At 44.5% G+C, this 26,926-nt stretch overlaps 1 protein-coding gene across 1 annotated transcript in view; it reads right to left on the bottom strand.

Annotated features, from left to right (window-relative positions):
- Positions 1 to 1,991: 1,991 nt before the first annotated feature.
- Positions 1,992 to 26,926, bottom strand: part of ABCA4 (ATP binding cassette subfamily A member 4) — a 132,594-nt gene continuing 107,659 nt past the window's right edge. Inside the window, exons 39-50 of the mRNA XM_045547502.1 lie at positions 25,966 to 26,089; positions 25,527 to 25,656; positions 23,468 to 23,588; positions 22,967 to 23,029; positions 22,365 to 22,471; positions 13,654 to 13,795; positions 10,063 to 10,197; positions 8,822 to 8,925; positions 8,647 to 8,739; positions 6,954 to 7,203; positions 5,533 to 5,619; positions 1,992 to 2,348 (exon numbers count right to left, since the gene is read on the bottom strand). Coding sequence (XP_045403458.1) covers positions 2,343 to 2,348; positions 5,533 to 5,619; positions 6,954 to 7,203; positions 8,647 to 8,739; positions 8,822 to 8,925; positions 10,063 to 10,197; positions 13,654 to 13,795; positions 22,365 to 22,471; positions 22,967 to 23,029; positions 23,468 to 23,588; positions 25,527 to 25,656; positions 25,966 to 26,089 — 1,362 coding nt within the window. The 3' untranslated portion in view covers positions 1,992 to 2,342. The remainder of the gene's footprint in view (positions 2,349 to 5,532; positions 5,620 to 6,953; positions 7,204 to 8,646; positions 8,740 to 8,821; positions 8,926 to 10,062; positions 10,198 to 13,653; positions 13,796 to 22,364; positions 22,472 to 22,966; positions 23,030 to 23,467; positions 23,589 to 25,526; positions 25,657 to 25,965; positions 26,090 to 26,926) is intronic.

Genomic DNA, 26,926 nt, shown 5'->3' with positions numbered 1-26,926 from the left:
ATCTTAAGCCAAACTGCAACGTGTCCACTGAACTGTAACCATTAATAGGCAGGAAATCACGTGACGGGGTGTAGCCATCTTTGTGCTGGGCTTCAAACTAACTCAGCTGTGAGCTAAGGTCCTTTAGTATGGAAAATAATTCATACAGGTGGCAAATGTTAATTATAGAGCATATCTCATTAGGATAGACCTTTGACCTATTAGCAAATTAACAGTAGATTGGATAGAAGTTCTGCTATAATCCAGGCCCATAAAGATTTAAAAGAAAGAAACTATGTTGTAATCTTCTTGGTTTCATCATTTTTTTACATAATAAAATAAGTTCTAGGGTCTACTGAGAAATACCTCTAATTATTGCCTCAGCCATCTTAGGGAAATATAACAATGGCTTCCAACCCTAGCTTTTTCTTAAAGTGTTAGCTCTAAATTGTCCTTTTTTTCTTGAGAATATAAGTCAGTTTTCTTAATTTCCTTCTGATAGGGAAGTGAAATAACTTGTCTCAGAGACTCTCTTAGATTGAAGATTAATAATTACAACAGAATATTCTTGAAGTCATAATAGGATTTGTTCAAAGAGGAGTAACTGGGGTTGCCAGAATTAATAAGGAAAAATACAAGAGGCCAAGTAAAATTTGAATTTTAGGTACAAAACAAATACATTTTGTTGTTTATACAATATGTTAAATATACATATTTTGTGTATATTCCATGCAATATTTGGAACATACTTATATTTGAGACATAATTATGCTAAAATATTTATCAGAAATTCAAATTTAACTGGGATCCTGAATTTTATCTGATAATCCTAGAAACATGTTCAATTCAAAATGTTTCTTGGTGAACAACTAGTGGGAAAAAGTTTAGTGAGTGTGTTGTGCCTCATCTTGGAAGATAAAAGTTCTTAGAAACTTTGGAACAGACCTCAATACCTTTAAGCCTCAGTTCTCCAATTTGAGAAATGGAGGGTGTGAAATCTAAATGCTGCACGGGCCTGCAACGAGAAATTTTAGAAGTAATGATAGTCCAGTTACAAGATAAATGATTTTTTTAAATTCCTTAAACTGCTTAGGTACAAATCGTACTAATTGGTATAATTAATTTACAAGCAAATTAAGTGAACAAAAACTGGTTGTGTTCAGTTCCAATCTTGGACCTCATCATGAACTCTCAGGTGTAGTTTAGCAACTAATAATGAGAAGGCATTTTCTCTTCAGCTTTGGTGTGTTTTCTCTACCAAATAAATCAATTTAAAACTCATCTTGACACTGCTCCACCCCGGTACCCTCACCCCCATCATTTCAATGTGAAAAAAGGAGAGGGATTCAAACCAACTTAGTCCAATTGCCTTCTCAACATACAGACTCCTTAAGTGTTGCCTCAGACTATGTCTGACCTAAAAAAGAAAAATTATTTTCTGAATGTTGGTGAGCTTTTGTATAAACAACTGGATGTCCTGTGAGCCACCCTTCTGATACCACTGCAGAAGACGTACACATCAGCATGGTGGAAGTGGCAGAGCATCGTGTGAATGAGGCCTTAACTTCTTTAAATGGTTACAAAGACACGTTGAGTCTTGTATCCAATTAAGGACCAACACTCACCTCCCCATGCCTCTCTGTTCCCTCTCCTAACTACACCTGTGAGGTAAGCACTCAAATAATCTGGGCAAACGGACATGAAATGTAGATTCAATAATCCCCAACTGACAATGGATGATGTTTACACATATTACCAGTTGGGTGTTTTCTTTAAACCCTATAAAGACTTGACATGGAACGTTAAGACTAGTCCACACCAGTGTTGCAGAATCCTGCCATGCATGACTCGCATTCCTGTGTCGGTAACTCTCACGGCAGTGTGTGACAAGGACAAGGGGCTACACAGCTCCCCAAGGAATGTCTGAAACTATACTAGGTGGTGCACACCAGGGAGATCAGTGAATTAGGATAATTTGAGATGAATCTGTTTGCATTTTATTTCTCCTCAAAAATCACACACACACACACAGAGACAGAGAGAGAGAGAGAGACAGAGACAGAGAGAGAGAGAAGCAGATCCACTTGAAATGTGAGTGATACTGAGGCCAAAGCTACTAGTGGGATGGCCTGGGATTTCTACTTCTGTGGTCTGAAGGAAAAGGGTTTGGTATTTGGCTAGGTCAGTTTCACCACCAGGTGTTCCAGGTGAGCATGTTAGTTTTTGTTTCTGTCCCAAAGAGCCTCCTTTTGAGCTTGCTGTATGCTCCTCATGTTTGTTTCCTGCTGTGGTGGGGTCACTGCGGAGGCCAGCGTGTTTGGATGGCCATGCCAGCTGTAGGGAACGAGCCAGGTGGAAGGAGATCAGGCCTGTGGAAGGAGAGCAGATGGACTCCTGTCATCTTTGTTTTCTGAAAAGATGGTGTGACTATCAGATTTTAAAAGTTAAACAGTTGTCAATCAACCTCTGGAGGAAGCTCAGCCAAGGGGACTGTGATTCTGTGAGATCGCCAAGGGTATGGGCCATCTTTGTTCCTTATCTGCGAAATGGTCAGACCAGAAAATCACTCAGGCCCCCGGTTCTAAGGTCCAGAGGTTTGTTACAAAGACTCACACGTGTAAGACAGTAGGCGTGTGCATACATGTTTACATCTCAGAGAGAAGCTACACCCTCAGTGCTCTTTCCTAAGGCAGCTATGGAGTCTTTTGGTTTGTTCTTTAGCCCAAGAAAGTTACCATGTCTTCAAAGCCAAGAAGTCCTAATTCAGGCCAGCCCAGAGGTGCAGAATTCCCTTCCTAGAGGGGTGGCTCCTGGTAAGCATGAAAATTTGCTAGGGAATGGGAGGATGGGGAAAGATTCGAGCTGGAGTCCAGGATAGCAGGCTCCAGACCAAAGCTCAGGCACTGAGTCCGCGCTCATTGAGAAGAGGACACCAAGGTGACTTTTTTCACTGGAGAGATGCTGAATTCAGTTAAAGTGCAGGAAAAATTCCTGAACCGATACCCAGCTGTGGGGGTGTGGGGCTGGGCAAGGAGGGAGTTGGACATAGGCCTGCCAAGTCTGGGCAAAATGTGGTTTAACCAATTATCTGGTTTTAAAACCACACATCCTCTTAAGAAGATGACTAATATAGTACTTAGGGCTGAGAACATGCTTTGAGGTGGTGCAAGGATTCCAATCACCGCATGGGGGTGGGGGGTACTTCTGAAATCTGAAACTAATTGATAAAGATACAGATTATATAGGGAATCTCTATAACAATGTGTAAGAATAAGGATCAGAAATTAATCTGAGTTGTTCCTGAATAATTATGTGGAAAGTGTCACACAATTATTAACCCATTTAGGATGTTTCTAAGGTGACTAATCTGTCACCTACTCATCTATGAAAACTTTGACCCTCACCTATTTTCCTAAAACATACTATGAGATTGCATAAGACCTTGTGCCAAAAGATGTTTTTGAGGACTGAGCCCTTTGAAGAGTTTTAAAATGTTTTTGATAAGCAGACATACTGATCTCTAGATACCAAAATGTCTGTGTGGTCCTGGCTCACAATCTGCAGCTGTGAAACCATCAGCCTAATGAACTTCCTGAAACTCAGTCCTCATGTTTGTTCAGGAGCAAGTTGTAAATGTCCTCTAGAACTCCTTGTGAGAAACTATCTTTTTCTTATTTGTAGGATATTTTAAGGAAAATTATTTTGAAGTGGCATAATGTAAACAAGAATGAAATTACTGTTTGTTTCATGACAGACTTATTTATACACAATGCTATATTGAAGGATTTTTGGAAACTTTTGTAAAGATAGTATGTCATAAAGTCAGAGTTAGGCCGGACATGGTGGTGCATGCCTGTAACCCTAGCATCTGGGAGGCTGAGGCAGGAGGATCCCTTGAGCCCAGGAGTTTGAGGTTGCAGTGAGCTATGATGACACCACTGCACTCTGGCCCGGGTGACAGAGTGAGACTCTCCAAAAAAAAAAAAAAAAAAAGTCAGAGTTAGGTTTTGAATCAAAAATGTATTACAAACACATACCAATTTAATAAATGTGTTGCAGCAGGTTTTCTAATATTTGTAAGCCAAAATGTGACAAACACAATAGAAAATGATTACATCCAATAAGGGGGAAACGTTTGGAATTATTAATAACTGCTGCAGACCATAGAGGATCAGCACTCCGGGTGTTCTGGCCTGGCCAGAGGTGATCTGGAATTAGCCCTTTAAGAAGGAACATGCCAAATGGGGGCGGGGAGACCACTGATAGTCCTAGGAAACAATTTTGCTATCCAGTTATATATTCTGACTTATAAAAGGGATTCATAACTGCAAGTGGCTTTCAAAGAATAATTTTCAACTTGTGTCAACAGCAACCACAAGATCTACAAATGAGAAATAGTGGCTAGAAAATCTTAGCAAAACTAACCATCTCTGGACAGGAGGCTTTACTTAGACATTTCTGGACCCTCTGGTGGGTGGGTGAGGGAGAAGCGGTGGGAGGACAAAGTCAACCTTGCCAAATAGCCATAGGTCTCTACTGGTCACAAGGAACTGGGAAAACCCATCACAGGAACTGCCTTGGAAAGGAGTGTTTCAATCATTAGCTGTACTTGTTTTTCTTGCAATCAAGAAACCAGTTGGGAGGAATGAGAACTTTATGGGAAATAAGGTTTTGCGTATCTTTGCTTACAGAAAACATGTTGTGATTTGATTTACTTTGCAGGTAAGTCAGGAGAGAGTGGCTGAGTTGATTCGGCCCTTTACAGTCTTGGGCTTAAGCCAAGGCACCGGATGCTGGCACCTCCTCCAGGACTTTCTCTAGCTCTCTCTCTGGGGTCAGTGTGCTCCTTACGGGGGGCACCATGCCAGGTAGGAACCTGGAAGCACCTGTCCCAAGAGTTACCATAGGCCAGGGTACAAAGCTTTTATTGCTTCTTCCTCCATCATTTTGACACTTTTATAAAGAACAAAGAGCCCCCTTCCTACAACAGACACTATTCATTGATCTAACCAAATGTGGCCATTTTCAAAGGAAATTCCCTTCCTTTGAAACTCCAATGTATGACCACACATAGATGTCAAGAATCCCAACAGCCAAAAATGTTCTAATATTCTCTCCTACCTTCCCTGCTTATTTTCAAAACCTAAAGGGTTTTCTTTGCTGTAAGCAAAAAACATGGGAAAGTTCTTTTCAAAAATGGTCTTCTGTATCAGCGGTCTCCAACCTTTTTGGCACCATGGGCTGGTTTCATGGAAGACAGTTTTTCCATGGACAGGAGTGTGGGGTTGGTATGGAGCTCGGCGGCCCAGTCAGTGGCCTGGGGGTTGGGGACCATAGTTCTATAGCATCTCAGTGGTTTCCGGATTATGACAGGAACCCACACACCTACTGACTGAAAAGTCCTTCAGCACAGGACCTGGTGGGGATCCAGTATGGGTGGCGCTTTCTGCGGGAGGCAAGTCTGAGCCTTGGGGCACCTCAGGGCCGTGGCCCGGGTGGGCCTTGAGGCGAGGACCTGCCTCGAGCAGTGGACTGTGAGAGCAGCAGGGGTACCTTGGGTTGTTGGCTGGCTCCCGCAGCTCGAGGGTGCAGAGGGACGTCATAAAGTTCAGTCTGCTGTTTAGCAAAGTTCACAAATACCTGAAGTGAGAGAAGAAGAAGAGTAGGTAGATGTTTCCAGAAAAAGGGCACCTACACCCAGCTACCCACTTTGCTCTCTATGTTCCACAGTTAACATACAGTCCTGCTGGTGTGGCCTGTGTCCTTCCCAGAAGGGCTGGCCCACCCACAAAAGCCAGGCCACCAGTGCTCTGGACAGGGCTAGCTTCTTAGACCTCCAAGGTAAGCCCAGAGAGTCACTGCTGGAGGACTCAAAGGACTTGGGTGTCTGACGGGGTAACCAAGGCAAGGCAGATTCTCCGCTAGCAGAGTCCTTCTGATTCTCTAAAGCAGAAACTAGAAACAAAGGAAGTTGATCTCTTTTCAGCCCGTCACGGAGTGTGCAGTGTGGCCACGACCCCTGCTGTGCCTTCACCTGCTTACGGCTGACAAGAAGGTGCAGGTGAGCCAGCTCCTCAAGGGTGAACTGGAGACTTGCCTGTTTCGGCTGCTTTACCGACTGTCTTTAACAATGCTTATTTAAAACAAATAATAATTAAAAAAAAAAACACAAAACCTAGAAACAACCAAATGTCCGTGAATGAATGAATGGATGGATAAACAAAATGTGGCACATCCATTCAGTGGAGTATTATTCAGCCTTAAAAAGGAAGTAAGTTCTGGCACCTGTTATATCATGGATGGCCCCTTGAGGACAGTCACAAAAGGACAAACACTGTATGATTCCACTTATATGAGGTACCTAGAGGAGTCAGATTCATAGAGACAGAAAACAGAGTAGTGGCTGCCAGGGGCGGGGGTGGGGAGTTATTGTTTAATGGGCAGAGAGTTTCAGTGAGGCAAGATGGGAAGAGTTCTGTGGGGGACAGCGGTGATGATAGCACAACAATGTGAATGTCCTTAATGCCATTGACCTGTACACGTAAAAATGGTTGAAATGGTCAATTTTATGTTATCTATGTTTTACAATAAAAATGTGATTAAATTTGCAAAAAATCACAAAAGCTTATCAAAACTCACAGAACTGTAAACTTAAAATAAGTGTGTTTTATTATATGTAAATTACACATCAATAAAGTTGATTTGAAAAGAAAAAAAGAAGCCACCACCACAAACCAGCAAGAATGAGATAACGTGTCATAGCATAATGGAGAAGGATGAGATAAAAAAAATCAGTGAAGTTTTCAGATGACTAAAATATTGTTAGAAAACAATTTCTGATGTGTCAAGTTTTACCCTAATAGACAGAGGGCAAGAATGTTTTGAAAATTGGGAATGTTGTGCCTCCCTCCTGTGTCAGTTCCACCCGCCTCTGCTCAGTCCCGCTGTGCACCTGGTGCCCGGGGCTGACTTGCCTGGTCCAGCGTGGTCTGTGTGACCGAGTATTCCTCGATGAGCAGGCTGTCCTTGTGGGAGATGAGCAGCTGGAAGATCCTGGCCAGGGAGGAGGAGGAGACCTGGAACTGGAGCATGTTGTAGTGCCTCTCCCGCTGCACGCTGCCGGGGAAGTTCCCCTGGAAGAACTGCTCCACGGGATTCAGGTCGGGAAGCAAGTCATCCTTCGGGGATTTGATTTTCATTGTGACAATATAGCCATCTCCAAACCTAGGGGAGGCACACAGAGTGGTACAGGCCTCTGCTAGTGGTTGGGTCTAAGGCCATCCCAAAATGAGGCGTAGACTCATCAGAAACATTGGGGATTAAAGGCCCATACCATTTCCCTAGTATGCAGATTTAAAACTAGGAGAAAAAAAAAAAAACACTAGTCCTTGGAGAAATCCTTTGATACGAGCTTTTAGATGTCAAAATATCTGTGCAGTGAAGTAGGACAGATGTACCTGCTGAAGTCAAAGGTGGTTGGAGCCAGTGGGGGCATCCCAGTCCCGCCCATAAAGACGTGTGGGCCAGTGCGTGCTAAGGGGTAGCAAAGCTGCCTGGCCCTCCCTGAGGCTGGCCAGGTGGGAGCAAAGGCTGGGGAAGGCAGCACCTCCCTGAGGGAGCTTCCAGAAGCAAATGGAGCGGCCTGGGCCAGGGCCATTGGTGCTTCCCTCCTGCCCTCACCAGGTCTTTTGGTCACCCTTTCGTGGGTGAAGGGTGGCCCACCAGAGAGTGCACGGCCAGCTGGCATCTGTACACAGTGACATCAGGGTATCCCATGTCGGTCATAGCTTACTTCAAAGCTCCCTCCACGGTCTAGGGTTGTTCTCTACAGCAAGAGCCTTTTGCCTTTCAGCTCCAGGAACTGGCCCCTCCACACAGGGAGCACTCCCCTCCCACCACTTCTATCCGGAGCCGTTGAGGAGGTGGAGGGAAAGGAATAGGGGAACATCCATGTCTCCAGACACTGGAAGTTGCTGACACAAACAATTTCTCCAAGGACTAGTGCTGTTTGTTAAATAAATGAGTAATAACTACTAATATTTAATATCATTATGCTCTTTCCTAGGTTATAAAGCATATCAGAATGCAAGGGAGCGTGGCAGTATTACGATAATCTTATTTTAACTGTTATCTTTAGCACACAAACTATTAATAATAAGGAGTTATTTACAACAGTTTACGATTTATGGGTACAGGATAATCCTACTCAAGATTACTGGCATGGTTGGTTTGTTGTATAATGTGGTCATTTTTGAAACCCAAATGCATACAATATTCTAAAAAGGAAAGCTGGTTCTCAAACTGCTTGGTCTCCTAATCATTCGTATGCTGGTCGTGGACTCTTAGTAAATAGGCCATGGGTCTGTTGGGATGAGAGGTGAGATACGGAGGCAGTGGCAGTGGTGCTCCCTCATCCCAGCCAGGCTCTGCATCTGTCCCCACCAGAAGCCCCCGTCCAGAGCCTTCGACCACAGGCAGTGAGGCCAACCCAGAGGAGCTCTTATCAGCACAACAGCCTCCCCCGTCTGCTGCTAGAGAACGAGGCCCAGGCACCACCTGCCCCTGCTGGGGTGGTGACGGGGCAGCAGGACCCCCAAGTGTCAACAGAGACACCCCCATTGGCCCCCATGGAAGGTGACAAAGGGCACGCCCCCGCCACCTGCTTACTTGTACTTGAGGTGCTGAATGGTGCCCATACAGCGGAAGGTGCCCCTCACCATGATGGCCAGCCGGGTACACAGTGCCTCGCACTCTTCCATGCTGTGGGGCAGGACAGAGGAGGTGAGGTGGGGAGGACGCCCCCCCACTCCCCCCCCACCCCCGGGCCCTGGGAATCTCCTGCCTGTGGGACGTGAGGACCACGGCTCTCCCTTCTCGGATGATGCTCACGATGACGTTCCAGAGCAGGCGGCGTGCCTGGGGGTCCATCCCTGTGGTGGGCTCATCCTGTGGGTGGGAGAGAGGGTGGGGAGTGGGCTTGGAGCCGGCCTCCCCTGGTTACCGCTTCCTCGCTGGGCTGCTCGCTCGCAGCAGCCCTGTTCTCTGAGGAGAACGTGCTGACGGGCGACACACGGACTCTCCCCAGCCCGGCAAGCCAGGGGGTGCCCTGCTGCGGGCACAGGGGCAGGAGGCGAACCGCGAGTAAAGAAACACCAGGCTGGGCGCGGTGGCTCACGTCTGTAATCCTAGCCCTCTGGGAAGCCGAAGCGGGTGGATCGCTCGAGGTCAGGAGTTCGAGACCAGCCTGAGCGAGACCCCGTCTCCACTAAAAATAGAAATAAATTATCTGGACAGCTAAAAGTATATATAGAAAAAATTAGCCAGGCATGGTGGCGCATGCCTGTTGTACCAGCTACTCGGGAGGCTGAGGCAGTAGGATCGCTTAAGCCCAGGAGTTTGAGGTTGCTGTGAGCTAGGCTGACACCATGGCACTCACTCCAGCCCGGGCAACAGAGCGAGACTTTGTCTCAAAACAAACAAACAAACAAACAAAAAAAGAAACACCAGGTACACCTCTACACCTGTTTCAGCATGTGAGTGGATTAAGGTTGATTAAGGCGATGATAGAATTATTCTTAAAAAGGAAAAAAGCTACAAATATGTTTATAAGGAGGCAGGGAGATAGCTCGGGTAACGTCTCTGGTTCCAGCCACACCCTGTGCACCTGCCTCATAATCCTCAGACTGCATGGCCGTGGGCCTCAGGCTGGGTCCGGCTCAGGTGACAATCACATGAGCCCCTGATCCAGGTCAGTGCTCCTGTCCCCTTCAGATCCCACACAGGCCCCAGGCAGCAGTAATTTCTGACCAGACACCAGCATTCCACACAGTTTCGAGCCTGTAGCCCCACGACAGACTTCCCAGGAACTCACAGTGAGACTGGGCTATGACTCGTTTCCCCACGACGTGGGGACTAAACACTGGGATGATTTGCTCAAAATGAGCAATATGGGAAGCAGTCCAGCCAAGAAAGAACAAACGGCTGCATTTTCTAAATCTGCTGACCCGGAACCTATCCCCCAACCCAAGAGTTTAGCCCTGGCCCGTGGTTTAAACCCTCGGCGTGGTTTGCGCCCTCAGTTACCAGCAGCACCAGCGGCGGGCAGCCGATGAGCGCGATGGCCGTGGAGAGCTTCCGCTTATTGCCCCCACTGTATGTGCCAGCCAGGCGGTCCGCATAGAAAGACAGGCCCAGGCTCTTAATACTCCAGTTTGCAACCTAGGGAAGAGAAAGAAGTCCCCTTTGGAGAAGACAGACAAGCAAAAACCCTAAACCTCTGCCAATTCCAAGCCTTGGGTTCCCCGATCTCACACTTCCAGAAGACAGACCCAGCTGGGCTGGAACAGGGCCACCTGCTGGCTCCTGTCCTCTAGCACACGCTTCAGGGGCCAGACGGGAGTCCCTTTCCACTCTGTGGCTTGGATCCCTTCCACTCTGCAGCACTGGGTGCAGCCCCCTGGGAAATGGCCTTAAGCTTTACAAAGAGCAAGACAGCATGTCTCACTCAGTGTCCTGGACCGTGGCTAGGTGTGGAAGAGGAAGGCTCTGTTTGAGAATACAGTAAGTCCCAGACCGTTGATTCCAACCCTTGACAGGATCACACCTGAAGTCTTGTGCATCTAGTACATACTTAATGAGCACCTACTATGGACTAGGTACTGGAGAACAATGGTGAACATAGCCATTGCTGCGGTACTCACAGGCGGTGGGGGAATACAAACAAAATAAACAGAATAATGACAGATTGTAAAGTGCTTTGGGGGCACTCAACAGAGAAGTATGATAGAGAGTAACCAGGGTGTGTGCACACGCACGCACAGGAGAACTGGGAAGTCCCTGGAGACAAGCCCACCACACTTCTGCATTCTGTACTCGTTATGCCCTCTGCGTGCAATGTCCTTCCCCTAGATAGCCACAAGGCGCTCTCTCACCTCTAGGTCTTCACTCAGACGTCATCTCCTCTGTGAGGCTTTCCCTGGACCACCCTACCTAAAGCTGCAAACCCCACCCCAACAATTCTTTCCTGCTTCATTTCTCCCCTAAGGACTTTTCACTCTCTAATGTACTGGATATTTACTTACTTATCTACATATTGTCTATCCCTCCTACTAGAATGTAAGCTCCATTTTAAACTTTTTATTTGGAAATAGTTTCAAGCTTACAAAAACAGCTAAGAATAAGAATAGTAGATAGAACACTCATAAACCCTTCTCTTTCCCTCTGTCTCTCACACACACAAACACAAGCACACATACATGATTTTTTTCTGACCCATCTGAGGTTATGTGATACATCACGACCCCCTACTCCTAAACTCATTAGTGCGTATTTCCTAAGAATAGGGATATTCTCTTACATAGGCACAGTACAGTGATCAATGTCAATAAATTTAACGTTGTTATGATACTTTAATCTATCATTCATAGTTCTGTTTTGTCGATTGGCTCAATAATATCCTTCATATCATTTTTTCCTCTTCTGCACAAGATGCAGTCTAGTGTGTATTGTTCAGTCATTATCTCTATTTAGCCTCCTGTGATCAGGAATATTTCCACAGCTCTTTATCTTTTATGACTTTGATATTTTTGAAGAATACAGTCTCTCCTTTTTTTTTTTTAAATGAAATATTCCTCCTTTGGAGCTTGTCTGATGTTTCCCCATGATAAGATTCAGGTTACACATTTCCAGTCAGGATACTACATACATGAAATTGTGTCCTCCTTAGGTATCACCTGGGAGCATGAGACATCCATCTGTCCCTTATACATGACATTAATTGTGATTACCCAGTGAAAGTGTTGTCTAATTTCTCCATTGTAAAATTATGTTTCCCCCTTGTAACCAATAAGCCATCTGTGCAGAGATACTTTTAAACCATACAAATATCTTGCTTCTCATAAAAAATTTCCCCAAGATTTAGCATCCATTGATGATTCTTGTGCAATCCAATCTTTACTATGCTCATTGAGAAATGATTTTCCAGCTCCCAAACTGCTCTGCAATAAAAAGTTGACTCTCAGCATTTGACTCTAAGCAAGTACCTTCCCTTCTCTGCTATTAACATTTATTTATCTATTTAACAATGTAGACTTACAAATTCTTACTTTTCCCCCAATATTTTATAACTTATTATGGTATTTAGTTATTTTGATGCTCAAATTGTCCTATATTTGAATATTGGGAGCCCCTTAAAGATGACTTTTATGTTCTTATGACACATCCCCATTTTTTTTTTAAAGCACTTTCTTACTTTCCGGTGTAAGATATTCTAGGTTCATTTTATATGTGTGCTGTTCCAGCCCTGAAATTTGTCATTTATATGAGGAATCATGATTCCTTTTAGTGGGGAATAGTATTAAGAGCAAAATCTGGGTGCTAAGTGTGCTCATTGCTACTGGGGTATTTTTGCTTCTTGGCCTTCGGAAGACAGATATACACATACACATAGATATGTACCCACATACACATGCATGTGCATATGTGCATTACTCATAAGCATATCTACATGCACACACAAACACAAGTTTATACATATTTCATGAATTCACTGCAATATCTCTAATTCCAGTCCACTCCCCCAGGGTTCTTGATTGCTTTTCCCCTTTCAGTATTTGTAAGTCCTTCTTCCCCAGTGAGAACTCTGGCTCCCAATAACATCAACACATTTATTCATTTACTTATCCTATAACATATCTAAAATTGCTCAGAATTGCTTTGCCCATACCACTATAAAAACAAATAAAGAGCTCAGAAATCATTTGTAGTTCTTTCCCCTAACTCCACTCTGCTCAAGACTGAGGATATGTGGTTAAACATAGTATTCACCAGTTATTTGTATTAGTTCTTCCCCTCCTTTTGTATAAGATATTTATTTAAAATAACATTTGGTTAACTTGTTTCAGGTTGCTTTCAGTGTTAGGTTTTCTTTTTTTTTTTTTTTTCCTATTTTTGCCCCTTCCCATTTTTATTGCTTTTGTTTTTATTTTTTGAATATGTGGAACATTAACATGCCTCCAAAAGTCAAAATTATGCAAAAGATATCCTCAGAAGTGTTACTCCCATTTTCCTTTCATCAAAATTCCCTCTTGTTGATCACCAAATGCATTATTTTCTGATTTATCCTCCCTGTGTTCTATTTGCAAAGGTAAGCAGACATACATTTGCTTTCTTATTTATTCTACTTGCTTACATAAAAAGCCGCATGTTGTATGTTCTCTTTTGCACTTTGATTTTTCATTTAAAAGTATTTATAGGAAATAACTCCATATCAGTTCACAGAGATCTTCCTTCTTTTTTTACAGTTGCATATATCTTTATTGTGTGCATGTATTATAAATTATTCAACCGATCTATGATGTCTGAACATGTAGATAATTTCTAGTATTTTGTAATAATTAAATACAAATGCAATGGATAATTTTGTACTGTGGGAGGTGTATCTTCAGGGTAAATTCCTAGAAGTGTGATTGCTGGGTCTAAGGGTAAATATATACATCATTTTGTTAGCTGTGAGGGCATTCTTTTGTCTGTTTTGTTCATTGTTAAAGTTCTGGTTTGCTGGGATGAATGAATGGGAAGCATGCTTCAGTTTCCCATCTCTAAGTGAATGTATTCTCATGAAACACGCCTATGATTTATCAAACTCCTACGCAGTCACAACAAACTATTTTTTACCCTCTCGATTTCTTCTGCTGGTACTCCTCGAAGCCGGGCATATAGATAAAGATGTTCTCGCCCCGTGAGCAGGTCATCGATTGCATCAAACTGAGGACAGTAGCCCATACTTTGATGAACCTCAGAAATGTTGGTTAAAATACTGCAAAAAGAAAAAGCAATTACTGACTCGGGGGGATGGGCAGGACAAGGACAATGTATATGACCTGAACTTATGTACCCCCATGATGAGCTGAAATAAAAAAAAAAAAAAAAACGAAAGAAAGAAAAAGCAATTAGTGAATTTCCTTCATAGAGGGAGTGACCAGAGAGCTGGGGCTAGAGAAGCTTCTGCCAATGGGATGAGGAAGCTACCTCTTCTATCTTCCTATTTTGCTTCTGAAATGTGCACATTTGTGATTCAAAGCAGGGGCCCTTTGGTTAGAAAGTGAAGAACCTCAAGAGTTCTGAGCTTTAAATCTAGTCAGATCCATCCAAGTTTCTACATCTAAGATTCACTGAATATTAGTTACCCAAAAGTTAGCTTTGGTTTTAGATTGGATCACCTCACATGTGAGTTTAAAAACAAAAGGAAGATCAAATTTAAGAAAATGATTAACAGTTTTTAATTCTTTTCAGATATTTGGGAAGGAGTTAGAAAAGATGGATGCATCCCAATGGAAATAAACTTCTCCATATGTATTTATTGGCAAAAATATATTCAATGAAAGAGGAACCATGCGGGGTGGCATGGCTCATGCCTGTACTCCCAGCACTTTAGGAGGCTCAGGTAAGTGGATCACTTGAGGCCAGGAGTTCAAGACCAGCCTGGGCAACATAGCGAGACCCCTATCTCTACAAAAAATAAGAAAAATTTAGCTGGGCATGGTGGTGCATGCCTCTAGTCTCAGATACTTGGGAGGCTGAGGAAGGAGGATTGCTTGAGCCCAAGAATTTGAGGCTGTAGTGAGCTATGATACTGCCACTGCACTCCAGCCTAGGAAAAAAAAAGAGAGAGAGAAAAGAAACCAATCAGATAATCACCCACAGCAAGAGGCCAGCAGGAAGCAGAGATAAAGTAAATTGGGTTTTATCAACTCCCTTTGACTAATATATTCTCCCCCACTAGAAAATACATTGCTTTGATGAAAAAATAAACTGTACATAGACATCTCATCCTCCTCCTCTTATAGCTTAGGGTCTATGAATACAGGATGGATGCGACATAGGGTCCAAGGTGGTGGACCAGAAGCAGCCTGCATATGCTGCTCTCAAGGAGAGGACTCAAAATGGCCAGCAGATGTTCATTAACCTTCAGAGCGACCATCAGAGAGAGCACTGAGAATCAACAGATAGGTGATGAGAGTCACCAAAGCAAGGGAGGGAAGTGGGGTGACCCACCTGGCAGGATCAGAGGTACCTGGGGAAGGCGCCTGCACATGGGGAAGAGACAGAGGAGAGAACCCTAGGGGCTCCGTACTTCCCCTGCTGACATTGCAATCGTAGCAATGGGAGGGACCTTCCACTACAACAGGCTTCCAGATTGATATTGCGGGCTGACTGGAGATTGTGCAGTGGCATTGCTCCAGAGAGAAGGCAGAGTGGGGTCCTGATAGCTTCTGAACTCTGAGCATTATAGCTGGCGCCATTCTGAGCTTCCAGCCCCAGAGTGCTGCATCTACTTGGGGGTCAGATCCATTGCTGCCACCTCCCCATCACCCCTGCTGGGTTGCGGAGGGAGCGCAGAAGCCGTGTGCTCTCACATGCTATGTGCCCCTGCCACCACTGGGGGACCCAGGCAGAGCAAGCACCCACAGACAGCACCTGCTGCTGCTGCCTAGGTAGCCCCACTCAGCCACAGCTGCCATGGGACCCAGGTAGAGCATGTGCCCACAGCCCCTGGAGCTGTTGCCATCTGGGTAATGCAGGCACCGCACCACCTGGATAGTGCCGCCACTGATGGACCTGGGAGGAGTGAACACCCATGCTGCCATGTGCCCGTTGCACATGCCTGCCTGCCACATGCTACCTGCCCACTCTGCATCCTCATGTGCCCCTGCCTGCTGGCCTGGGCAGAGTGATTGCCCACAGCCCTAGTATGGCCATTTCCTAGGTAACCCCACCTAGCCACCACTGCTGCTGCTGCCGGGGACGCAGGCAGAACAAACCCCCATGGCCACCTGCCTCCACAGAGGGGGGCCCGCCCTGCCCCAACCCGAGGTTTCAGCAGCAGCCTGGTGACCAGCCACCTCTCCACACAAATATCCCCCAGCACCTGCTTGTACTGTGACAACCACAGGGGAATGGGGAGATGCAGGAGAGCATCAATGTTACAGGCTCACAGTGCATCTGCCCATCTCCTGCCTGGTCAATCTTCTGGAATAGGACTGAAGCATGCCATCTAAGGACTTCTCCCTCTCTTCACTGAGCAACAGAGTTACCAGCAGAGGATAATGAGTGTACAGCAAAACTATTTGTTTTGAGCTGAGAAAAGGGGTTCCACATGAGAAGGAACCAGCATAAGAACTCTGTCAACATGAGAAAACAGGCTGTTTTGACATCCCTAAAGGATCACACTAGCTCTCCAGCAATGGACTCTGACCAAAAGGAAATTGTTGAAATGTCAGATATGGAATTCAGAGTATGGATCACAAGTAAGATTGATAGGATTGATGAAAAAGTTGAAAACCAAAACAAGGAAACCAAAAAAATAATTCAAGACATGAATGAAAAATTCATAAAAGAGATAGATAATCTAAAAAAAATATAAGTGAACTTCTGGAAATGAAAGAGTTATTTAGGGAATTTCCAAATACAGTGGAAAGTTTTAACAACAGACTAGACTAAGCAGAAGAAAGAATTTCAGAGCTTGAAGACAAGCTTTTGAATGAACCCAGTCAGCCAAAAATCTAAGAAAAAGAATCAGGAATGAAAAATCTCTCTGGAAATATGGGATTATGTACAATGAACAAATATAAGAATCATGGGTATCCCTGAGGGAGAAGAAAACACAAAAAGCATGGAAAACCTACTTGAGGGAATAATAGAGGAAAACTTTCTTGTTATTGCTAGAGATTTAGACATCCAGATACAACATTGGACAACTGGAAGATTCAAGGCAAATAGGACATCATCAAGGTACATAGTCATCAATCTGGCCAAAGTCAAAGTGAAGGAGAAAATCCTACAAACTGTACAACAAAAGCATCAAGTAATGTACAAAGGAAAACCCATAAGACTAAAGGCAGACTTCTTAGCAGAAACCTTATAAACCAGAAGGGACTGGAGTCCCATTATTAGTCTTCTTAAACAGAATAACTGCCAGCCAAGAATTTTGTATCCTGCAAAACTAAGTTTCATAAATGAAGGAGAAATAAAGTCTTTCTTAGACAAGCAAACACTAAAGGAATTTGTCACCATTAGACTCGTCCTACAGGAAATGCTTAAAAGTACTCTATATGTGCAACAAAACAATTGATACCCACCAGTGTAAAAACTCCCAAAAGTTAAAACTCACAGCTCTTATAAAACAGTAACATAAGGGAGAAAACAAAGCAACTAGGTAACAATCAATATGATGACCAGAATAGTATCTCACATATCATTACTAACATTGAATGTAAATGGTCTTAATGTCCCACTGAAAAGATACAAATTGGCTGAATGAATTAAAAAACACAACCCAACTATCTAGTGTCTCCAAGAAACCCATTTAACTCACAAATATTCTCATAAACTCAAAGTAAAGGGGTGGAAAAAAATATTCCACACAAATGGGAACCAAAAGTGAGCAGCAGTAGCTATTTTCATATCAGATAAAAATAGACTTTAAATCAGCAATGGTAAAAAAGACAAAGATGCTCATTATATAATGATAAAGGGAAAAGTTCAACAAGAAGATACAATAATCCTAAATATATATGTGCCTAATACAGGAGCTCTTAGATTCATAAAACAAGGTCTACTAGATCTAAGGAAAGAAATACACAGCAACATCTTAATAGCCAGGGACTTCAAGACTCCACTAACAAAATTAGACAGATAATCAAGGCATAAAATCAACAAAGAAGCACTGGACTTCAGTAAGACACTAGAACTAATGGACCTAATACACATTTACAAACATTCTACCCCCAAACAGTGGAATATACATTCTTCTAATCAGCATATGGGACATTTTCCAAGACAGATCATATGTTAGCCACAAAACAAGTCTCAACAAATTTAGAAAAATCATAATCATATCATGTATCTTCTGAGACCACAGTAGAATAAAACTAGAAATCAATCCCAAGAGGAACTCTCAAATCTATGCAAATTCATGGAAATTAAACAATCTATGACTGAATGATCCTTGGGTCAATGATGAAATCAATATAGAAATAAAAAAATTTTTTGTATTGAATGATGAAGGTGACACAACCCTCCAAAATCTTTGGAATACAGTAAAAGCAGTGCTAAGAGGGAATTTCATAGCACTACATGCCTGCATCAAAAAGACAGAAAGATCACAAATTAACAACCTAACATTACACCTCAAGGAACTAGAAAAAGAAGCACAAACCAAACTCAAAGCTAGCAGAAGAAAAGAAACAACAAAAATCAGAGCAGAACTAAACAAAATGGAAACAAATAAATAAATAAAAAGAATAAATTAAATAAAAAGTCTGTTCTTTGAAAAGATAAACAAAATCAACAGACCACTAGATTAACCAGAAATAGAAGAGAAAGAATTCATATAAGCTCAATCAGAAAGGAGAAAGGAGATAGTACAATTGATACCACAGAAATATAAGATATCATCTGAGACTACAAGGAAACCCCTATGAAAACAAACTAGAAGAATCTATAGTAAATGAATAAATTTTTGGAAACACACACCTCCCAAGCTTGAATTGAGAAGAAATAGAAATCCTGAACAGACCAATAATGATTGATACAGTAACAAAAAATCTTCCAACATAAAAAAACCCAGGACCAGATGGATTCACAGCTGAATTCTACCAGTCCTACAAAGAACTGGCACCTATCCTACTGAAACTGTTCCATAACATAGAGAAGGAAGGAATACTTCCTAACTCATTCTATGAAGCCCGTATCACCCTGATATCAAAGCCAGGAAAGGACACAACAAAGAAAGAAACCTATACACCAATATCCCTTACAAACATAGATGCAAAAATCCTCAACAAAATACTAGCAAATCAAATCCGATGGGACATCAAAAAGATAATTCACCATGATCAAGTAGGTTTCATCCCATGGATGAAAGGATATTTCAACATAAGCAAATTCATAAATGTGATTCACCACATAAACAGAATTGAAAACAAAACCCATATAATCACCTCAATAGATGCAGAAAAAGCATTCAATAAAATTCAGCACCCCTTCATGATAAAAACCCTCAACAAATGAGGCAAAGAAGGAACATACCTCAAAATAAATAAAATCCATATATGAGAAAGCCACAAGCAACAACATACTGAATGGGGAAAAGTTGAAAGCATTCCCCTTAAGAACTAGAACAAGACAAAGATGCCCACTTTCACCACTTCTATTCAACATAATACTGGAAGTTCTAGGCAGGGCAATCAGGCAAAAGAAATAAAGGGGATACAAATCTGGGAAAGAGGAGGTCAAACTATCCCTGTTTGCTGACCATATGATCTTATATCTAGAAAACCCTAAAGACTCCACCAAAAGACTCCTAGAATTGATAAATTCAGTAAAGTCTCAGGTTACAAAATTAATGTACACAAATCAGTAGCATTTTTATATACTAATAACAGTCAAGTTGAAAGTCAAATCAAGAACTCAATACCATTTATAATAGCTTCAAAGAAAATAAAATACCTAGGAATATAATTAACCAAGGAAGTGAAAGGTCTCTATAAGCAGAATTATAAAATGCTGATGAAAGAAATCACAGATGACACAAACAAATGGAAAAACATCCTGTGCTCACAAATGGGAAGAATCAACATTGTTAAAATGTCCATACTGCTCAAAGTGATTTACAGATTCAATGTAATTCCCACCAAAATACCAATGTCATTTTTCACAGATCTAGAAAAGACAATCCTAAACTTCATATGGAACCAAAAAAGAGCCTGAATAGCCAAAGCAATCCTAAGCAAAAAGAACAAATCTGGAGGCATCACATTACCTAACTTCAAATTATACTACAAGGCTATAATAATGAAACCAGTATGGTACTGCTACAAAGGTAGACACATAGACCTTTGGAACAGAATAGACAACTCAGAAATAAAGCCATATAGCTACAACCAAGTGGTTTTTGACAAAGCAGACAAAGACATACACTGAGGAAAGGATGCACCATTCAATAAATGGTGCTGGAAAAATTGGATAGCCACATGCCGAAGAATGAAACTGGATCCCCATCTCTCACCACATAGATAAATTAACAAGATTGATTAAAGACTTCAATGCAAGACCCAATATCATAAAAATTCTTGAAGAAAATATAGGAAAACTCTTCTGGACATCAGCCTAGGCAAAGAATTTATGACCAAGACCCCAGTAGCAAATACAGTGACAACAAGAATAAATAAATGGGACTTAATTAAACTCAAAATTTCTGCACAGCAAAGGAAATAATCAGTAGAGCAAATAGACAACCTAAAGAATGGGAGCAACTATCTGTAAACTATACAGCCAACAAAGGACTAATATCCAGAATCTACAAAGAACTCAAACAAATCATCAAGAAAAACCAAATAACCCCATCAAAAAGTAGACAAAAGACAGAAAGCAGACAAAAGAAGATAGACAAATGGCCAACATATGAAAATATGCTCCATATCATTAATCATCAGGGAAATGCAAATTAAAACCACAATGAGATACCACTTTACCCCTGTCAGAATGGCTATTATTAAAAAGTCAAAAAACAACAGATGTTGGCACAGATGTGGTGAAAAGGGAACAATTATACACTGCTGGTGGAAATGTAAACTAGTACAACCTCTATGGAAAATAGTAAGGAGATTCCTCAAAGAACTAAAAGTAAACCTACCACTTGACCCAGCAATCCCACCACTGGGTATCTCCCCAAAGGAAAAGAAGCCATTTTATTTAAAAAAAAAAAAAAGATACTTGCACCTTAATGTTTTTCACAGCATAATTCACAATTGCAAAGATATGGAATCAACCTAAGTGCCCATCAATTGATGAGTGGATAAAGAAAATCTGGTGTATATGTATACCACAGAGTACTACTGAGCCATAAAAAAGAATGAAATGATGTCTTTTGCAGCAACTTGGATGGAATAGGAGACCATTATCCTAAGTGAAGTATCCCAGGAATGGAAAAACAAAAACCACATGTTCTTACGTATAAGTGGGAGCTATATGAGGGATATATACAGTCATAAAGTGGTGTAATGGGCATTGGAAACAAGGAAGAGGGCAGGAAGGGGAGTGAGAGATAACAATCTACCTACTGGGTACAATGAACACTATTTTGGTGACAGATGCACTAGAAGCCCTGACTTCAGCATTATACAATTCATCCATGTAACAAAAATCACTCATACCCTCCAAATCTATTGAAATTTTTTTTTAAAAGATGAATGCAATAGGATAGGACAGAAAGAGGACACTGCAATTTCCCACTATGACAAAAGCCACCTGCAGGCTAAGCTACCACTGCAGATGATATAATTCTCAGCCATGACTGAGGTCCACCCCTGCCAGTCCCTTGGCTGTAAACACAACAGAGATGGCCATGGGAGGCTGGGGAATCCAATTCATCTTGTCTGAGCTAGTGAAGTGTGCTCATGACTCCCCCTGCCCACTGGGTACTGGGCCATGTTGGGGATGGCTTTCAGGTGTAGGAAAAGGCTCCCAGTGAAGCAGATGCTTGCCAGATGTCAGCAATACCTGACACCATTTAGAAAGCAGGGCAGAGGCTTCCTCTGGGCACATCTACTATGTGTAAGCTTTGCTGTTCAAGATTTTCCTGCAGCCAGGAAAGAGACAAACAAGTGAGAGCTCATCCTCTCTGTCCTGTCCCGTACAGGACCAGCCTGTTCAAACACACTTTATTAGAGAGAGCAGCAGTCACCCTCCAGAATCCAAGGGCACCTGCCAGCTTTCCCTTTATGCTCCTTGGTCTGGTAAAGCCAAGCATCAGCTCACAAATGGTCAATGCAGAATAAGGCCCCCCAAGGGCCCTTGAATGAGCTCCCACCTAGAAACTCAGCCCAGACAAAAGATGCTTCATCACAGGCATTCTTAACTGGGATCCAGGGGCTCCTGCAGGATCATAAATGTGCTTCATGGCTCAGTAAATTCCCTGAAACTTTTTGCAAAAATGTGTGGAGGGTGGTAATGGAGGCAATCGTGTATTTTTACAGGAAGAGGGTGCAAGTGTTTATCAGATGCTTAAAGGAATTCATGACCACAGAGAGATTAAGAACCACTGACTTAGTGCTTCTCAGAAATTTCCAAGAATCCACACTAATAGAGGAATCTCTTAATAATCACAATTCAATTCAATTTTCCAGGGGGTGTATGTCTTGGACTTTTTGGACCATGCTCTTTGGGAGGCCCCAACAGGCTCCCTCCTCTGCACCTGCACAGATCTTCCAGGGCCTCAGAGCCACCCAGCATCGGGCCTGATGGCCACCCTCCCTGTGCTAGGACAGGGACATGGCCCAGGACCTGTGAGAGACACCCTGAGACAGGAGGGGCAGGGCACTCACCTCTTGCCTACTACAGTGGCATCCCCTGAGGTCACTGTGGTGTCCCCGGTGAGCATCTTGAACGTGGTTGTTTTGCCAGCACCATTCACTCCTAGGAGGCCAAAGCACTAGGAGAAATCACAGAATCAGCCTGGCCCCAGAGACCAAGGAGGTCTGGAATGTCAGGCCTCAGGGCAAGTGTGTGGACTGAGGGAGGCATTTTAGACCCAGGCTGCCATCACAAGGCCACTAGCCACATGTGGCCACTGAGCATCTGAAACACATCTAAGTCCCAATTGACATGGGCCCTAAGTGTCAAAGACATGCTGGATTTGAAGATTTAGAGCAAGAAAATTCAAAATACCTCATTAATAATGTTTCATATTAATTCCATGTAGAAATGATACTCTTTTGATATATCAGGTAAAATAAAAAATAATATTAACATTAATTTCACCTGTTTTCTTTTTACTCTTTCCATGTGGCTACTAAAAAAAATGTAAAATTACAAATATGGCTTGCACTATAGTCCTATCAGATAGCTCTGCCTTAGAGGGGAGAGGAGTCAGGCACAAGAACTGCTTTTCTGCAACCCTTTCTCTTGGGGTCTGCGGAGTACCCACCTCTCCAGGGCGGACTCCGACACACAGCCTGTCCACTGCCGGGCTGGAGGTGCCTGAATAAATCTGCAAGATCCGGAGAAACTGGACTGAGAACCAAGACGGGGTTAGAGCAGGGAGGGGAAGAAGTAACAAAAAGCAAAGGATGATTGAGAAGAAAACTACCAGCACTGGGAGGTTACATATTGACACAAGCACTGAGAAATCTCGAAGCCAACCCGCACCGTGCATAAATGGAACAGAGAAAGCTGAGTGATGCTCCCTTGGAGTGGCTCTTGCGGAGGCCCTGTGTCAGTAGCCGAGATGAATAGCAGGGAAAATGCATTGGATTTAAATGTTCTGAAGACAAGTTATAACACAGAGATGACAACCCTACATAAAATTAGGAAACCAAACTGCTTGCATCAGCATATTGCTTGTTCTACAGAAGGAAAACGCAACATTGTGCCATCTGTGGGTGTAACCAGCACCTCCAAACTAACATGCCTGCACCTATTCGCTTACCTTGGTTAGCTCATTTAGCCTTAAAATATCAGTTTTATTTCCTCCACTAATAATTCTTTGTCTTTCTTCAGCCACATCATCATCTTCATCCACAATGGGCTCCTTAGAGGGCTCTGCAACCCTACAGGAAGGAAAGGGGACAGGATTGGGCTGGGTGTACCTCGTCCTTGGCACCGTCCTTTCCATCTGACCTTTCTTCCTATTCCCTCACCTCGGCTTCCTTTTGGGCTTCCATACCTAAGGCTGAAATTCTAAAAAGGCCAATCCACAGGAGAGACATCAGGCATTAGGTAGAGACATGCTCAAGTCCAGAATCAGCCCTGGGTTCCAGTCATGTCTTTCCCCTGTGTGACCTTGGGCATGTCATTCAACTTCTCTGAACCTTGCCTCCTTTAATCACGTGATGGGGAAGGGGACAGTAATATCTGCCTCGTAGGACTGTGGTGAAGATGAACTCAGCACAGTGCCTGTGCAGAGTATAGACGCAGGGCCTGGGAGCTGCTATCGTTACTAAAACCCTTTCTCTATGCAAGCACTCAGCATAGGTGAGTGACCATCAGCTGAGCTTCCTACTTGGCCTAGTCCACCCCACCAACTCAGCCTCTTCAAAACAGTGCTGTCATTTGGCTGCTTCAATCCTCAAAACCTTCCCTGGTCCTTCATCAGCTGTAGGTTGAAGCCCTCACTTCCTAGCTGGGATGGGAGCTCTGCACTCCAGCCCATCCCCCTTCCCACTCACCCCTGTACCAGCTCCCCCCTCAGCCACTGGGACCTACCCCTGGTCCCAGCCCTGTCGGCTGTTCCCACCTCCGAGCCACTGCAGTGTTTCTAGCCCCTCAAGGTTCTCTTCCTCCTGCCCCTCCCCCCAAATGGAATCTTCCCCTCCCTAAAGACACAGCCTCTTCACTGAAACCCTCCCTGACCTTCTAGAAGCCAGAGACTGTGGTCTGCTTCCCTGGTCCTCTTTAGGCCTGAATGCAGGTAGGACTCACACAGTTGTGTTGCCATCAGTTTGAAGCTAATGAGTCGGTTTTGGCAGCCAACCCTCTGCCCTATTCTCCCCCAATGAAGGCCTCTAGAAGGTGTGACCAAGGCTGCAGAGAGACCCTACAAGGGCTGAGGGTCACCAGGACAATAATTCCTCATGCAACAATTCCTCTCCCTTAACTAGAACCAGTTCCTGACAATGTTTTATTGGAGTGTGTTGACATGCAATATCTCATTCAACCGTCATAACCCTGTGAGTAGGGAGGTAGATTCATTTCCAATAAATCAATGTCCTATGGATCAAGACCTAAAAACAAATTCTTGGAATTTGTATTTACCTGTGACCATATTCAGCCTGAGAGGAGGAAGGTTAAGAAACAGAACACTGCCCAGGATAGCTTGCTAGGGAGGCCGGTGCTGCGCAATTCAGGCCGAGGCTGGTGAAGCTCAGCCTGGGTTGCAGAGGTGCTGCCCTCTGGAAACCCGCCCCCTGCCCCCCTGCTGGTGTGAGGCAGGGGCCAGCAGGCCTGGGGAAGAGCCTGGGAAGAATGGCGCGAGGTCAGCTGACTTGGCAGTTGAGGCGTCCTGGTCAAGAGCAGGGTTGGCAGCCATCACTGCCCTCACCCTCCACGCGGCTCCCGGCTGCATCCTGGTGCACGGCCTGAGCTCTCCCTTGCTTCCCTCTCCTGCCCCCATGCCTAGATCTTTAATTAACAAAGGGGCCCGCTGTGTCTCCTCTCTCATGAATACATAAATCTATTTCCTAGTACTTTGATACCCCTTAACAATTGTCACTTGCAATGCTATCATCCAATTAAAATGAGTATTTAGTAATTAAATGGAAAGAATTAAATATTAGTAATTGAAACTGATAACACTGCATTTTAAATAAAGTTGAGACTCATCACAAACTCTAATGCACCTATTTTAGCCTGTCTCTCCCTGTGTTATGTAAAAACCCATCACGGAGTGGGGCTCCCGAGGAAACAGACGCCCATGCCGTGGGCCGGTGTGAAGTCCAGTCCTGGTGGTGCTGAGCTGCCCCTTGGCCCCGGGGTGGGCGTGGACGTACCACTGGATGAGGAAGAAGTGGTGCTGGACGAGGAGGGTGAGCAGGAAGTACATGACCCCTTCCACCGCCATGGCTGCCAGGTTCTTCCCGATCAGGTCCCACTGGAACGGGTTGGAAGAATGCTCCTCACCTGGGGAATCAACGGGAGTTGAGTCTGCTGGAGCTGCCCTAGCTCTCCCCTACACACTGACCGCAACAGCGGGCCCACCAGAGATTGCACAGGAACTAACCACAGGCTCCTCTGGGCTTCCCAGTCAGCGCAGGGACAGTAAAAGCCTGCCCTCCAGCCCTCCTGCGGCTCCACCCCTTCTGGGTGGCAGGACACTCCCAGACCAACAGGGTGCCCTCCCAGCCCCAGCCCAGGCTGCAGGTCTGGCCTAGGAACTCCCACTACAGCCCTCCCTGGCCCAGCACTCCACGGGCCGCCACTGCCACCCACCAAACCGAGCGTAGACGTCTGTCACGGCCTGGCTCAGTGCCAGGTCAATGAGGCCCCGGCCCAGGCAGAAGTGGGGGAAGATGATGAGCAGCTTCCTCAGCATGACATTGAACCTGAGCAACGTCTGAAACAGAGAAGCAGGACCGTTGGAAGTGGGGGCCGAGCCCACTCCATCCTGAGCAGGTGGGGCCTGGGTGACCTCACACAGCAGGAGGGGGGCGAGGCCTGCAGACAAGGAGTCCTTGCAGCCGGACTGGCCACAGGAGGGATTTGTCGGGCAGAACACAGGGGTTGATCTGGAAGTCCTGAAGTTCTTACAGGAGGGGCCTCGGGACTGGGCCAAGGAACTAATCAATTAATGACCAATCAATGACTGGGGCTCCCTGCAAGTTTCTGGTGGGCAAGAGCTGCTCCTTCATCTAGCCAGACAGCATTTCCTCAACATGTACTATGCCCAGGACTGTGTGGGCACTGAAGCTAACCGTGAGGAATGTCCACGTCCCTTTCCTTAACCCTAGGTGACTCCGGGCAAGGGCAGGAATCTGCAGAGAGCAGCCCCTGGCGTCTGCTGGGGAGCTCTGCCCAGACTCTGAAAGTGCCCGGAGCCCTCTGAGGCGTCTGTTACCAGGGCATGTGGCAGCTGCCGGGAGGTGGCCGGGGTCTCTGCTTAGGTACAGCTGTGAGCCGTTCCTGGGCCTGAGGTTCCTTCCTCAGCTCTGTCTTGGTGCAGCTTGTACCAAAGGGAGCAGCCCTGAGCTGTCCCCGGCTTTGCTTCTCAAATTTGCTCAGAGCAGCTACCACTGTCTGGGGAGAAGGCCCGACTCCTGTTGGGCAGAGCCTCCCCTGTGAAGGCAGAAGGGAAACCAAGGGGACGGGGCAGGTGAAGCTCTGGGCTGGGGCACTGCGCACGCTCCATCTGGCCCATCCCTACCCCAGCCTCTGGGACTCTGCCCAGGTCACC

The sequence above is a fragment of the Lemur catta genome, chromosome 3 (genome assembly GCF_020740605.2).
Source record: "Lemur catta isolate mLemCat1 chromosome 3, mLemCat1.pri, whole genome shotgun sequence".
Lineage (NCBI taxonomy): Eukaryota > Metazoa > Chordata > Mammalia > Primates > Lemuridae > Lemur > Lemur catta.
This window is presented reverse-complemented; position numbering and strand designations above follow the sequence as displayed.